We start from the raw sequence: 16,341 nt of genomic DNA, 5'->3' as shown, positions 1-16,341 counted from the left end.
GGAGCCAAGCAAGAAGACATGAGGCAGATGAGAACAGAGGTAGCCTTTACTGGGCTTGTGGGCAAGGTTCACCGGTCTCCTAGGAGGAAGGCCGAGGAAGTCGCCCTCGGGGTGGGTATCGGGGGCCTTTTATAGGGCGAAGTAGGTGGGGTTTGTAGGTTTCGGTTTCTGAGGAATGATGTGTCCAGGAGCTTGCACAGAGTGGGGGTTTTTTGGCGGAGGTGGGCTTTTTTGGCACGCTGAAAGTCTTAGCAGGAAGTGAAGGGCGGGAAGTCCTAACAAAGGGCCTGCCATGCTGGGTGATACCACCATGTTGGGTCTAGATTCCTGCCTAACAGCCAGGAGTTCGAGACCAGCCTGGTCAACACAGCAAAACCCCATCTCTACTAAAAATACAAAAATTAGCCAGACATGGTGGTGCACATCTGTAATCCCAGCTACTTGGGTGGCTGAGGCCCAAGAATTGCTTGAACCTGGGAGGCGGAAGTTGCAGTGAGGTGAGATCATGCCATTGCACTCCAGCCTGGGTGACAGAGGGAGACTTTGTCTCAAAAAACAAAACAAAAACAGAAGACAAAAAACATGTTAAGGGGTTAAATTCAGCAGTATTGGCAATCGATAGAAGGTCAATGCCAAGAAAGAAGAAGGAAGGGCTCGACAGTGGTGGCCCTTCTATCTTAGCAGATGACAAAGTGGGTAATTTCTATCTTGGGAGATGATAGACTGGGTGATTCTGCTTATAACAAACAAAACAGAAGCTCTGAAGCTTCTGAACACTAGAGCAGAAGAGAATTTACTGAGGAAAGGAATGAGTCAGTTTTCGCCAGGTTGAGTTTGATATGTCTGTGGGACATCCAAATGCGGATGTTCAGCAGCCTGTTGCATATTCAAGCCCGAAGCCTGGGAAAGTGCTCTGTACCTTAGGTAGATTTTGGAATCTCAACTACAAATGGTTGTTGAAATTTCAGGATTGGTGTTAGGCAACACAGGCATTCCAAGAATGGGCAGAGAAAAGTTGATTATAAGGACAACAGAGGAGGAATGGCCAGAGATGTACATAGAGTCACAAAAGCGTGTGCTCAGCCCAAATGCCAAAAAAGTGAAGAGTTAGAAAAAAGGAGTTATCTAGATGGTGAATTGTAGGAATATCAAGTGATCTGGGTACAATACTCCATCTCCAGTTAGGGGCAGTATAGGAGCTATTGGATTTGGCACTTTTCTTACAGATTTGTTGCAGGTATCAACAATATGTAAATTTTCCAGCACAGTGACTAGCACATGGTAAACATTGGATAATTTTTAGTTAAGTTTTCTAAAACCATTTATAAAAGTTCACACAATATAAACAGTAAGTACTAAATGTCAATTTTAAAAGGTAATTAGAAATTTTTTTAATTTTATTGTAACTTAAGATACCAACTTAAGTTAGAAAAAATTAGAACAGGCATCTAAAAAATAAAGACTTTACCACTTCGGTGAACAAGTGGTCAGATTAAGCAACACTTCATAGGCTACAGACTTCTAGTTAAAGTTGGGTCTTGCTGAGTAAAACAACAGTATCTGCAGCAGCCGAAGCTGAGGGAGATCTTATCAAACAGAAAGTGGTGACTATTTTATGGTAAAGTATATAAGGCATGGCCAGTTGGCAGATTCTCCATAGATATAATAATGCTAATTCTGTAAGACTCTTAAACATTATAGACCAGGAAATACCAGTGTTAATATCTGTAGGCTTGATAAAATCTGTGCACATTTTGAGAGTATTTACCTTTTGATGTAAACCTAACTGGCACATGACCTCCTTGGATATGCAGGGTTTTCCTTTTGCTTTCTTAGAAGACAGGCAAATGAGCAGATCCCAAGAGCCCAGATCACCTAAAAGCAAAAGAATATTCAAAACAAATAAGTTTTCATCAGATATTTTAAAGGCAATATTTAAATCTTCAGATAAAAAATGTAATTAGTTAAATTCTAAAACACAAGTAAATGATCTCAAATATACTTAAGACAAAAAGTCAATAAAATAACTAAAATTCAAATTTTAAATTTTGGAAGTTCTAATATTTCTATATTTAGTATTCTATTCTATAGAAAATTTAATTGTCTAAAGACATAAAATTCATTTAAAAGATTGAAATTAGAATACCTTAAATCACTTATTTTAAAAATTAATAAAGTCTTTTTTATAGATTTGGGAGGAAAAATAATAAAATCTTTTAAGATAGAAGAAAGTTGTGAAATCAAATAATGATAAGAAGTGAAAACATCAAATATTTTGTTCCAGGCTTGGATACTCCCACTATTTTTCACAGATCTAAACGTCAAATATCAAATTTACGTTTGTAATGTTTCATAAAAGAAAATGTAATAGGCAGAAAATAAAATTCAATGAAAATAAAAACAACAGGTTTTGCATAAAAGAAATTTGTAATCTAGTTATACACAGCAGAGTTCAGTTCAAACTGTGGAGTATAACACGGGTGAAAGCAAATGATATTTCAGCTATTTCACCAAGAACAAAACTCTTTGCCAATAAATCATACGAACTTGCCAAAATAATCTCAGAAGGGTACATTCTTGCCTAATCTCTAAACATTTTAAAGTTAACATTTGTGTAACTTTATTCGCTTTGATTTTATATATATTGTTATATATATTGCTATATATCTATATATCTAAATCTACATATAGATACAGATATAGATCACATGCCCTACGTATAATTGGTGCTTTAAAAATATTTCTTGAATAATGCATGAATAACTACTCCTTGAGAGCATGGTAAACACATTACCTCATGGAGAAAAAGCAAAAATAAAAGCAACAGAAGAAATGTATTTCAATTTTTAATGTTATTCAGAGACAATATAAAAATAGGCATCTCAAAAATAACCAGAAAAAAACCCCACTGGGTAATGTCTAAATGAACTGGTATTACTTAGGAAATAGTCCTTATTTTGGATGAAAATCCAATTCAAAAAACAATTAAGCAATTCCTATATATATCACCTCTTTTGTTGATCAATCATGGGATAAATATTCGAGTGATTATTCATGCCAGACCTCACCAGTCATCTCCTGCATTAGGTCTAGTAGCTTCTAAAAAGCCTAGAAGCAACCAACTTCTTTAATACCTCTCTTTTCAAATTTTTTCAGAATTTCTCACTTGAGAAGCATAATATTTCCAAAAAACAGCTTTACAAGAAAAGTATTAATAAGGAAGAGGTATCTATGACAATTAGAAATGAAATTTCACTCCCCACCAATCACAAGTCCTGTGCTTTTCAACTTCACAAGTCCTGTGCTGTCTGGGCTACTGGTTCCCCTGTTTTTAATTGTCCTGTTGCTGGAAGGGAAACCTTCTACCAACAAAGGAGTCCAGGCAATTGAATCAAGCTCTTGTCCTAGAACGTCTCTGTTTGTCTGATGTATCTCAAGATGCTGGAAGACAGCACAATAAGGCAAAGGTGCAAGGAGAGGAGCAGCAGCTGATTTGGGGATGAGAGAAATCTCATCATGTAGCAACACGGCCTTAGGCTTGCAAGATCTACCCTGTTCCATACACTCTCACTTTCAAGAAAATTTCCCATCGATTCCTATAGACAAAACCAAATACTATATGATGATTCCAATACTTTATTTTAAAAGTGCATCTGACTTTTTCATCCCAAACTTTTTGATTTGGATTCAAAGCAAAACACAAAGACTGTTTTATTCTATATCATTTCTAGCCCAGGAAATGCTAGAACCCTAGAAGAAACTTCCTGTCATGATTCCCAACTAAATATTTTAAGAAGATAAAGATATGCAAAGAGCGATTTCAAATCATGACCTGCGGCGTTTTGGTCTCGGTGTAAGTTTTATATTCCTCCACGTCTAAAGCATACCCTTCTTCACTATTGAAGGCACATACATCATTTCTAGAGTTGATAGAAATATATATTTAAGCCATAAATGTTTAAAATGGAAAGACACATTTAAATAATTCAAAGCATTGAATTTATTAAGAATCTTCTATGAACAGAACATTGTACTCAAAGTATGAAAGTAAATAGAAAAGAAAAAAGAGCAGAAAGTCACTGCCCTCAACAATCTCTTTGAGGGATCAAATTAAAAACAAAGTGGGAGAAAGTAAAATAACTTACACAGCATTACACAGCTTTTTGGCATTCATAAGGGTGACCCCCTCATCGCTCAAAGATGTTTAATTAATATTTTAAATTAATAATTTAAAAATAGTGTATAGTCCACAAATCTCCTCTTAAAATGAAGTAAAGTGTAACTGAAATTTCAAGTAATATCTTCATACACCTTCTTCCCGAATGCTTGCTAGCACAGTTTAAAAACGCTGATTGTTTCCACTCAAAACCCTCACTGTTACCCACATTGAATCCCACCTCAATGTCCCCAAAGCTATTTCCTAGTTACACATTTAGTAGACCTTCTCACTTTGTCTTCATTTGTATTTCCAACATTGGAAGTCAACTCCCTCCCCTGCTTTCCAAAGCCCTTTTTCTTTTTTTAATGAAGTTTTACTTGTTTCATGAGAGGTACCATGTATTAAAATTTAGTTAAAGAAACCCTAAAACCACATTGAAATGTAGAAACTGGGCCGAGATCAAAGCACTTTCACTAGCTAAGTAAATCACATTGAGAAGTTAGCCTTGGAGCATTTGGGATACAAATTTGTACCTCAGCACAATGACAAATTACTATATATTGTGGGACTTTGGAGCCACATTTCACAGCTGAAAGCATGAGCATTTAGGAGGCCAATGCCCTAGGTCTCCAGCAGCGACTGTAAACTAAAAGCACACAGGCAAGTCAAGCCCTCAGACGGGATACACCTGGCCTGCACAGCGTTTGTTTTGTTTTTGTTTTAAGTATTTGCCAAAATGCAAATGTCAGCACAATTCACATAGAAAATTCCAATTTCAGCCTTTATTTGAAAACTTGGAAGCTCTGGTAACACTGGGTCCATATCCTACAAGGCAGTGACTGGCTGGAGCCACTCCCCACATGTTCTCCAGTTTGCCGTGGTCTGTTACCCCCACACCTGGCCCTAACTCTGCTTGGGCTCTATCTCTGATAGCAGCACACCATTCTAGACCTGGCATAAAACAATAGTGTTCCACGTTTCCATGAGCTGGCCATTTGACAAATTGATGTTCCGTGTATTAGCTTTTAATGAATTAGAGTTGTTCATTAGATAAATTGGTTTTATTAAGATAACATCAGGCAAACTGCTATTTGGTTAATTAGTCCTAGAGGGATGTTTGAATCTACCCTTTGATCTCTAGATTTATCATGCTATTCCATAAGATTGGGGAAGGTCATTCAACTCCAAGGACATTTTGTTGGTTACATTAAAGGTGGTAAGGGCTGCAACTCTTAGGGTTCTTTCCTTTCAGAGCCTGGAAAAATCAAGAGTGGTCTCTGATCATCTTTTTTTCTTACATCTCTTCTTCCCAGTTTGGGTGCAAAAGTGGCTCAGAATCTGCTCCTGCTTGGGCCTTGCCTCACCTCTTTTTCATTCACTCTCTCATTAGACTGTTTTCCATGTTGCGCCTGTCTCAAGGCTGTTGCCATACTTGTAAATGGCCTAGGACAGGCTCTTTCTAAGCACTGGAGTAAATGCTCGTTGTTTGTGTCTACTCAATGTGCTTTTTCTGCACCGAGAAGGTTGACATTAGAGTAAGAAGTGCTAAGACATCAGATTTGTGTTAGCTGAAAATAGGCAAAGCCCCTGGTCAATTTGGATAGTGACTTCTTAGGTTCTCCTGGCATGGGGAAAAGGACATGCCTATATGATTTAGCCTTGCTCTTTAGAATACTGCATTAGGATTTGGGGGCCAAAGCCACTACGAATAAATGAGTAGTAGAAATAGTAGTAACAATGATGTCAACAGCTAACAGTACTTCAGAACTTACAATGTGCCAAATATTGTTCCACGTATTTGTATTATCTCATTTATCCCATACAATAATCTATTTTATATGATTATTCTATTTTTTACAGGCACAGAAAGGTTAAATAACTTCCCCAAGGTCACCCTTCCAGTTAGTGGTGGGAAGAGAATTTGGATACAAACAACTAGTTCTAGTGGCCATGTCCTTGAACATTACACCATTATCTCCTTTGAAAACAGGGAAGCAACAAATAAATTTAGCTATTGATGCCTTACATGTATTAATTTATGTAATATTTCCAACAACCCTGTGGAGTAGAAACAATTTTTACGTGTTATTACATGTACTTTACATGTGAGGAAACAGACACAGAAATTATCCAACTCTAGCCTTTCTCTCCACTGTCCAGTGCATCTGTTTTTCTTTGGAAGCTCGGAGGAAGAAATAACTACAGCAGGTATAACTCAGGTATCCCTAGACCCTCACCTAGGTATTGTGCCCCATCATACTATTGGCAATACCACTGGTAATCAAAGTTAAATCTTCCTATACAAAAGGAGCTAGTATTTACCTCACAGGTACTCGGGAACTAGAAATATGTACCTGAACTCTATCTATTTTTGAAAATATATCCCTAAAACTTTCTTAGTTTTTTTTTTTTTTTTTTAACTGTTAAAATTATTTCTTTCCCTGTAGCAGAGAAACCAGAACTTCCTGATCAGGCTTACCAAGGTCTTAAATAGAAAGGTCATAGGGCATAATTCTAGGAAAACAGGATGTGGATGCTCCAGTCCCCATCTCAGAATTACAGAAATGTGAAAAACCTACAGGCACCTCCCAAACTCTCAGAAGCAAAACTGCTGATAACACGAATCACTCTTATGCCTTCATAGTGTTATCTCTGGAAAAGACACAAACTTCTCAGACAATTTTGGAAGGAAATGTCAGGATCCAGATCAATTAATTCAGATATAAAATGGCACTGACTACAGTTTTTATCCTTCTCTAAGTGTTCTCAGAAACCAGCTAACATCTGTTCGTGTTAAAAGAGCAATTTTTAGAAGTTTTTGTTTGGTTTTGTTTTAAAATCAAGTATCTGCAATAAGGAGTGAGGCTGCCTTTAGAATATTTCCAGTTTCTCATAGACAGGCTGCCATAAAGCAAACACTCATTTCCTGACTCACAAATGACCTCCTTCACTGATAACATCTGCAAGTTCCATAATTTAATCCAGAGAACAACAGAGAACTCTGAGATAGCATCATTCATACTAGCATCAAATGCTGTTTATTCTCAAGGAATGACAACTTTAATTTTCTGGCACACTTAATAAAAATTTAACAATATTAAGTCTATTCCTGCTTTCTTCTTTTCCATAGTATTTACCACTGTCTCACAGATTTTATATAGATATATATATATAATCTGTGTATATATATATATATATATATTTCTGTATTTGTTTATTATGGTTTCCCCAATTTGAATGTCTGCTCCATGAGGGCAGAGGCTATATCTATTTTGTTCACTGCTAGATTCTCAGTACCTAAAATAGTGGCTGAAATATAAAGCATTTGCCACGTATTTGTAAAATATATAAATGAGTAAATCAGTGAATAACTGCACGTGAACGGCAAACAATTATAATTAAATCAAAAGCAAGTATATTGAAATTATATTCTATAATTTAAAATAGAATAATAGAAAAACATTAGTTTTTAAAAAATGAAATAAATCTGATTTTGGTTCTTAGCTGGTAAGGATAAAAGAGGAGAAATAAACATGAGAAGAACAAAGTTAATAACTCATTGTGCTTAAATTATAAAAACAAATGGGAGATTCCAGTGCTTTACATATTGGAAATTTTCTGTAAACACTTACACATTAATTTGAAGCAGAACAGATTTGTAAAGTATAGTTTGGGAAATAAACTTGTCCAAGAGCTTCTAGAATATAAAGCTACAAAAGCCAAGCCTCATTTACTTATTCACAATATTAAACTATCATATTCCATAAGGATACAACAAGGATGATTTCCTGAGTTTCTTTTCTTTAAGGTGAAGTACTAAAGGTGTCTCATTTTTTAGTAATTTATAATATTCCTTTATAATATAATATGTGAGGATATTTTATCTGTTCACTGTTCATTTGTATTACCCTTCTTTTCACAACTAAATTATAAAATCCTGATTAAATAACAAAGTATTTACCCGTATCCATCCTTTATCAGGATTAGTGCAGAGTATTATGTTCATGAGTACATATTTAGCTTATTGATGATAAATTAGGGTCTATACATGATTCCACCACAAGATTAGTTGGATATAAGTTAACCATTGCGAATACCTCTATCTCTTCCCAAATTTCTCAAGTTGCATTAACCAATTCCTTACTCTGCACTCTTCATGTAGTACATCTATGGAACAGTACCACAGCACCCATAATTAATTTTATTTACCATTCTCTGATAAAAGGAACCATGTTGTTGGAGGAATCACTGATTAAAGGGTTGGGGCAGGAAACACACAAGATAAGCCTAGACTGTTGCAGTGTCAGAAAGTAAGAAAGTGCTCAAAAACAAACAAGCAAACAAAGAAAAGCAACAATAAAGGTACGTCAAAGACACACTTAAGTCAACGATTAGAGCTGGAGCAATCTGGGCAACTAAATAAATAGAATAATATTTAATTATAAGCTAAAGTAGAAAATAAATATCCTTGAACCCATAATGGTGCAAATAACTGACTGAATAAATAAATACATAGTGATGAAGAGACAAATCTCTCATGCAGAATAATTCTAAAACAGTTATGTAGTGTGAATGGCATATGGTGACACCTTTCCAAATAGTTCAATATGGAAAGAGGGAATAAAAGAATATAGTGGAAAAACCTCACAAACATTACCTCAGTCAGATAATCAGGTTAACATGAACAGAGCTAAGTCATGTGGTTAGTGCAAACTCTTGACATGATGTGATAAGGATGATGCTTTATCTCTGTGTTCACACTCCTTCAAACCATAACTCTAGTCTAATCATGAGAAAAATGTCAGGCAAATTCCCACTGAGGGACATCAAAATAGCTGACCAGTTCCTCTCAAAACTGTCAAGGTCATAAAAAATAGAAAGTCTGAGAAACTGTCACAGCCAAGAGGAGTGAGCTGAATGAAACACGATAAGTTGAAAGCCCCTTCTTAATCCATGCAACTCCTCACATGCCTTAAGGTAATAAAAGCCATCTACAGCAAACCCACAGCCAACATTATACTGAATGGGGAAAAGTTGAAAGCATTCCCCCTGAGAACTGGAACAAGAAAAGGATGCTCACTTTCACCACTTCTATTCAACATAGTACTGGAAGTCCTAGCTAGAGCAACAGACAAAAGAAAGAAATAAAGGGCACCCAAATTGGCAAAGAGTAAGTCAAATTGTTGCTGCTTGCTGATAATATAACTGTATACCTAGAAAACCCTAAAGACTGGGTCATATGGTACATCTAGTTCTAGATCCTTGAGGAATCGCCATACTGTTTTCCATAATGGTTGAATTAGTTTACAATCCCACCAACAGTGTAAAAGTGTTCCTATTTCTCCACATCCTCTCCAGCACCTGTTGTTTCCTGACTTTTTAATGATTGCCATTCTAACCGGTGTGAGATGGTATCTCATTGTGGTTTTGATTTGCATTTCTCCGATGGCCAGTGATGATGAGCATTTTTTCATGTGTCTGTTGGCTGTATGAATGTCTTCTTTTGAGAAATGTCTGTTCATATCCTTTGCCCACTTTTTGATGGGGTTGTTTGTTTTTTTCTTGTAAATTTGTTTGAGTTCTTTGTAGGTTCTGGATATTAGCCCTTTGTCAGATGAGTAGATTGCAAAAATTTTCTCCCATTCTGTAGGTTGCCTGTTCACTCTGATGGTAGTTTCTTTTGCTGTGCAGAAGCTCTTCAGTTTAATGAGATCCCATTTGTCAATTTTGGCTTTTGCTGCCATTGCTTTTGGTGTTGTAGACATGAAGTCTTTCCCCATGCCTATGTCCTGAATGGTACTACCTAGGTTTTCCTCTAGGATTTTTATGGTATTAGCTCTAACATTTAAGTCTCTAATCCATCTTGAATTAATTTTCGTATAAGGAGTAAGGAAAGGATCCAGTTTCAGCTTTCTACTTATGGCTAGCCAATTTTCCCAGCACCATTTATTAAATAGGGAATCCTTTCCCCATTTCTTGTTTCTCTCACGTTTGTCAAAGATCAGATGGCTGTAGATGTGTGGTATTATTTCTGAGGACTCTGTTCTGTTCCATTGGTCTATATCTCTGTTTTGGTACCAGTACCATGCTGTTTTGGTTACTGTAGCCTTGTAGTATAGTTTGAAGTCAGGTAGCGTGATGCCTCCAGCTTTGTTCTTTTGACTTAGGATTGTCTCATATGACCCAGCCATCCCATTACTGGGTATATACCCAAAGGATTATAAATTATGCTGCTATAAAGACACATGCACACGTATGTTTATTGCGGCACTATTCACAATAGCAAAGACTTGGAATCAACCCAAATGTCCATCAGTGACAGATTGGATTAAGAAAATGTGGCACATATACACCATGGAATACTATGCAGCCATCAAAAAGGATGAGTTTGTGTCCTTTGTAGGGACATGGATGCAGCTGGAAGCCATCATTCTTAGCAAACTATCACAAGAACAGAAAACCAAACACCGCATGTTCTCACTCATAGGTAGAAACTGAACAATGAGATCACTTGGACTCAGGAAGGGGAACATCACACACAGGGGCCTATCATGGGGAGGGGGGAGGGGGGAGGGATTGCATTGGGAGTTATACCTGATGTAAATGACGAGTTGATGGGTGCAGCACACCAACATGGCACAAGTATACATATGTAACAAACCTGCATGTTATGCACATGTACCCTACAACTTAAAGTATAATAATAATAAATAAATTTAAAAAAAAAAAAAAAGAAAAAAGAAAACCCTAAAGACTCATCCAGAAAGCTTCTAGAACTGGTAAATGAATTCAGCAAAGTTTCAGGATACAAAATTAATGTACACAAATCAGTAACTCTGCAATATACCAACAGTGACCAAACTGAGAATCAAATTAAGAACTCAACCCCTTTCAAAATAGCTGCCAAAAAATTATAATACTTAGGAATATACCTAATCAAGGACCTGAAAGACCTCTATAAGGAAAACTACAAAACCCTGCTGAAAGAAATCAAAGATGACACAAACAAATGGAAACACATCCCATGGTCATGGATGGGTAGAATCAATATTGTCAAAATGACCAAACTGCCAAAAGCAATCTACAAATTCAATACAATTCCCATCAAAATATCACCATCATTCTTCACAGAAGTAGAAAAAATAATCCTAAAATTCATATGGAACCAAAAAGGAGCCACATAGCCAAAGCAAGACTATGTAAAAAGAACAAATCTGGAGGCATCACGTTACCTGACTTCAAACTATACTATAAGGCCATAGTCACCAGAACAGCATGGTACTGATATAAAAATAGGCACATACACCAATACAACAGAATAGAGAACCCAGAAATAACCCCAAATACTTACAGCAAACTGACCTTCAAAAAAGCAAACAAAAATATAAAGTGTGGAAAGGACACCCTATTCAACAAATGGTGCTGGGATAATTGGAAAACCATATGTAAAAGAATGAAACTGGATCCTCATCTCTCACGTTATACAAAAATCAACTCAAGATGAATCAAAGACTTAAAGTTAAGACCCAAAACTATAAATATTCTAGAAGACAACATCAGAAAGAACCCTTCTAGACATTAGCTTAGGCAAAGACTTCATGACCAAAAGCCCAAAAGCAAATGCAACCAAAACAAAGATAAATAGAAGGGACTTAATTAAACTAAAAAGCTTCTGCACAGCAAAAGAAATAATCAGCAGAATTAACAGACAACCCACAGAGTGGGAGAAAATCTTCATGTTGTATACATCCAACAGAGGACTAATATCCAGAATCTACAAGGAACTCAAACAAATCAGCAAGACCAAAACAAACAGTCCCATCAAAAGTGTGCCAAAGACATGAGTAGACAATTTTCAAAAGAAGATATATAAATTTCTGACAAGCACATGGAAAAGTGCTCAACAACACTAATTATCAGGAAAATGCAAATCAAAACCACAATGTGATAACACCTCACTCCTGCAAGAATGGCCATAACCAAAAAAGAAAAAGAAAAATAGATGTTGGCATGGATGCAGTGAAAGGGAACACTTTTGCACAGTTGGTGGAATTGTAAACTAGTACAACCACTATGGAAAACAGTGTGGAGATTCCTTAAAACCCTAAAAGTAGATCTACTATTTGATTCAGCAATGCCACTACTAGGTATCTACCCATGGAAAAGAAATCATTATTTGAAAAAGATACTTACACAAGCATGTTTACAGCAGCACAATTTGCAATTTCAAAAATATAAAACCAGTCCAAATGCTCATCAATCAATGAGTAGATAAAGAAAATTATATATATGTGTGCGTGTGTGTGTGTGTGTATACATATATACACGCCATGGAACACTACTCAACCATAAAAAGGAATGAAATAATGGCATTCACAGCAACCTGGATGGAACTGGGAGACTTTTATTCCAAATGAAGTAACTCAGGAATGGAAAACCAAACATCATATGTTCTCAGTATTATATGGGAGCTGCTATGATGCAAAGGCATAAGAATGATACACTGGAATTTGGGGATTTGGGGAAAAAGGTGGGGGGTGGTGAAGGATAAAAGACTACACATTGGGTACAGTGTACACTGCTTGGGTGATGCGTGCACCAAAATCTCAGGAATCACCACTAAGTTACTTATTCATGTAGCCAAACACCACCTTCTCCCCAGAAACTTATTGAAATAAAATTTTTTTAAATGCATGCAGCCCTTCAAATCCCTATCTTTCCTTTACCTTTATTACTATTTCCCTCTAAATTTAACATCTCCTTTGGCATTTTATTGACATATATGGTTTTAACTATTGCTTCTGTCATTGGCTCCGAAATTCACATTTCTTAATCTTTCTTATGTTTCAAGAGGCATTTCCAGTATACTCTAGAAGAGATTCCCTGCTGAAAATGTACAAATTTGAACCCATTATCTCCCAGCAAAAGACCTGCTCTTTCTCCTTTTTTTTTTTTTTTTTTTTTTTTTTTTTTTTTTTTTAAAGACAGGGCCTCACTCTGTCTCCCAGGCTGGAGTGCAGTAGTGTGATCACAGCTCACTGCAACTTTGACCTCCTGGACTCAAGTGTTCCTCCTGCCTCAGCCTCCTGAGTAGCTTGGACTACAGCTGCCCACCACTATACCTGGCAATTTTTAAATTTTTTGTAGAGACAGGGGTCTCACTGTCTTGCCCAGGATGGTCTCAAACTCCTGGGCTCACACAATCCTCCCACCTCTGCTCCCAAAGTGCTAGGGTTACAGGCCTGAGCCACTGTGCCTAGCCCTACATTTTTTTTTAATCATCAAGGCTATAGCCACTCTTCCTCAAATTAGAAGGCATAAGGACATCTTCAACTGGTACTCACATCTCATTCCCAAATCTTATTAATTTCAAACACCATCGATTCTAAATTTAAATTTTTGAAACATTTCCTGTCCTTTCTAAATCCTATCCCGTTCTCTAAATCTAAGATATCATCTCTGCAAAGTCTTCTAGCTAGTCTCCCTCCTTCTAATTATTTTTCCTTCTAGAATCTATTTTTCCTCCTATAGTCAGAGTTATTCTCTTAAAATACAGATCTCATCCCTGTCAGAACAATACAGGTCAAATTCCTTAGCAAACCAACCAAGTCCCTGCACATCTACTCAAACCAAATCTTCTAGTCTCCTTTCCCCAGAAGTAACCCCTCCCTTTCCCAAACACTCCTGTTCTCCAGCTGCACCTGCCTTTTTTGGCCCCTGAAACTCCAAGCTCTTACAAACCCGTATGCCAGCAGTATGGAGCTCACACTGCTGAATGCTCTTCTCTCCAGTATTTGCTTAAGAAATCAACCTTACACACCAAGTGTTCTACTTGTGACACCTTCCACTTGTGACACCTTCCTAGGTCCCCACATTCAGAATTGCCCATTTCCTTTTCTGCTCTCCCAAAATATTTTATTTCTGCCCTTCAGACTGCTTCTATTTTACCTGATATTACATTTCAACATTTATAACCTTGCTACTCAGAAATGCTCCATGGATCCACATTGTCGTGACTTAAAAGCTTGGCGGAGATGCAAATTTTCAGGCCCCAACTTGGACCATACAAAATCAGAATTTGCCAATAAGATCCCTAGATGATTGGTATACACAAGTAAGTCTGAGAAACACTGATATACACCTCTGCCCAATTGTTCTTTGAAAGGTCTCACCTGTGTAATGCTCCCTCTCCTACCCACACCAATTATAGGGTCCTACATATCACTCTTATTTAATAACAGTGTGTTGAATAAAACTTGAGTGCTTAGTGTCACTTATAAGATTCTTGATGTCAGCTGGGTGCGGTGGCTCATGCCTGTGATTTCAGCACTTTGGGAGTCAGAGGTGGGCAGATCACGAGGTCAGGAGTTTGAGACCAGCCTGGCCAACCCGGTGAAACTCCATCTCTATTAAAAATACAAAAAATAGCTGGGCATGGCAGTGGGTGCCTGTAATCCCAGCTACTCTGGAGGCTGAGGCAGGAGAATCGTTTGAACCAGGGAGGCGTAGGTTGCAGTGAGCTGAGATCATGCCATTGCACTCCAGCCTGGGCGACAGGGCGAGACTCCTTCTCAAAAACAAAAAACAAAAAACAAAAACAAAAACAAACAAACAAACAAAACTTGATATCCGGCTATACTAATGTCCTCCTCATAATCCTTGTCATGAGTTTGATGCTGTATCTTGGCTTCTTTTATTACTTGAGTGTATAATATGGCATTTTGACAGACATTCCTTATGCCAAATTCCGCAGAACAGCAAAAGAGGTTTTAGTGCATAATTAGCATCATGACACTTCATTTAACAAAATATTATTCCTTCTTCCTGTTCTACTAAATGTTATTTTGCATGACTTTTGTGAAATGTAATGAATAAAACCTCATCATATCTGGGTTAACATTGTATAATAAGGCATTGGGGATTGTGAGAAGTCTAAGAGGGAGGAAAGAACCACTGATTTCTAATTTATTTCAAGAATAAATCCACACTAATTCAGCACAGATGAGAATTAAGGCTTGAGAAAATATATTCGCTAACATGAGAAGAATAATCAACTGTCTCTCAATGGCTTATTACTTAATGCCACAAGTATTTTAGGATTACACATCTCCTATTCATAAGCATTATTTTCAATAATCTTTGGAGATTTATGGAACCCAACCATAACATTACTGTGAGATATTTATGAAGGAAGTCTTATCTTCCATTTTAAAATCAAACAATAGATAATCTAATGAGCTTGTTCAGGGTCATTTCAAATAGAGGATATGAGGCATAAAACTCAGACCTCCCAGGAATGGTAATACTGACATTTTGGGGATGTTACAGGGATAATGAGTTAATATTTGTAAAGTGTGTAGGACACTGTCCAGTATTTGATAAGCTTTACATAAGCATTTATTTAATGAATAGCTAGGTATGTGGTAGGTAAATACAGGCTGATAAATCCGACATCTAGGTGATAAACTTTCAAGTAACAAAATGTGACTTCTATGTGTCTTGCCAGCCTATTATTTAAGGCTTCTGAACACAGTGACACAACAAAGTGTCATGAAGAAAACACAGGAAATAATAATCTTCTCTTCTAACCCTGACCCACACCCTCATGTTTCTTCAGCAGGCATTCCTCCCATGGAAGGAAGATATATTAACTTGGCAGATCCTCAGCAATGGTTTCAATCTAAGAAAAAGAGAGAACCTCACAGTGGTTGGCCTCAGTTAAAATGTATGCATATTACCTAGAACCAGGCTCAGCAGTTTTCTCTTATTTGCTAGGTGACATCGTAAGCCCTGAGATATGATGGAGGAAGGTAGATTTTCATGAGTAAATAACAACAAGCTCCAGGTGGTAGAGGCTACCTGGTGAGCCAGGCCAAGTCTCCTTGGATCCTAATGTGTATGCTTCAGATACGGAGGAAGCTGGGTAATGAGTAAACAGGGCTGTCGCCTAACACAAGTTTCATCCACTTCACAGTTTTCTTAAAATTGGCCCTGTTCCCAGCAGCCAAGGGTGTATCAGAAGTGTCTCCTAAGGCTAATAATTCTGTCATCTATGAGACGAAGCATATTTAGGCCAATGTGAAACTATGCCAAGTACTATTAAACTGCATCATTCCTATGCTGCTAAGTGTTTTGTTTTTTTTTTTTTTTTCCTTTTTTTTCTTTTACTTCAAGTTCTGGGA

At 37.0% G+C, this 16,341-nt stretch overlaps 1 protein-coding gene across 8 annotated transcripts in view; it reads right to left on the bottom strand.

Annotated features, from left to right (window-relative positions):
- The window catches only part of CPED1 (cadherin like and PC-esterase domain containing 1), a 311,005-nt gene that overhangs the window by 250,520 nt on the left and 44,144 nt on the right, over positions 1 to 16,341 (bottom strand). For all 8 annotated transcript variants that reach the window (XM_077997209.1, XM_015134794.3, XM_015134793.3 and 5 more), the window contains one exon: positions 1,769 to 1,875. In XM_077997209.1, the coding sequence (XP_077853335.1) occupies positions 1,769 to 1,875 (107 nt within the window). The remainder of the gene's footprint in view (positions 1 to 1,768; positions 1,876 to 16,341) is intronic.

The sequence above is a fragment of the Macaca mulatta genome, chromosome 3, assembly GCF_049350105.2.
Source record: "Macaca mulatta isolate MMU2019108-1 chromosome 3, T2T-MMU8v2.0, whole genome shotgun sequence".
In the NCBI taxonomy this organism is placed as follows: domain Eukaryota; kingdom Metazoa; phylum Chordata; class Mammalia; order Primates; family Cercopithecidae; genus Macaca; species Macaca mulatta.
This window is presented reverse-complemented; position numbering and strand designations above follow the sequence as displayed.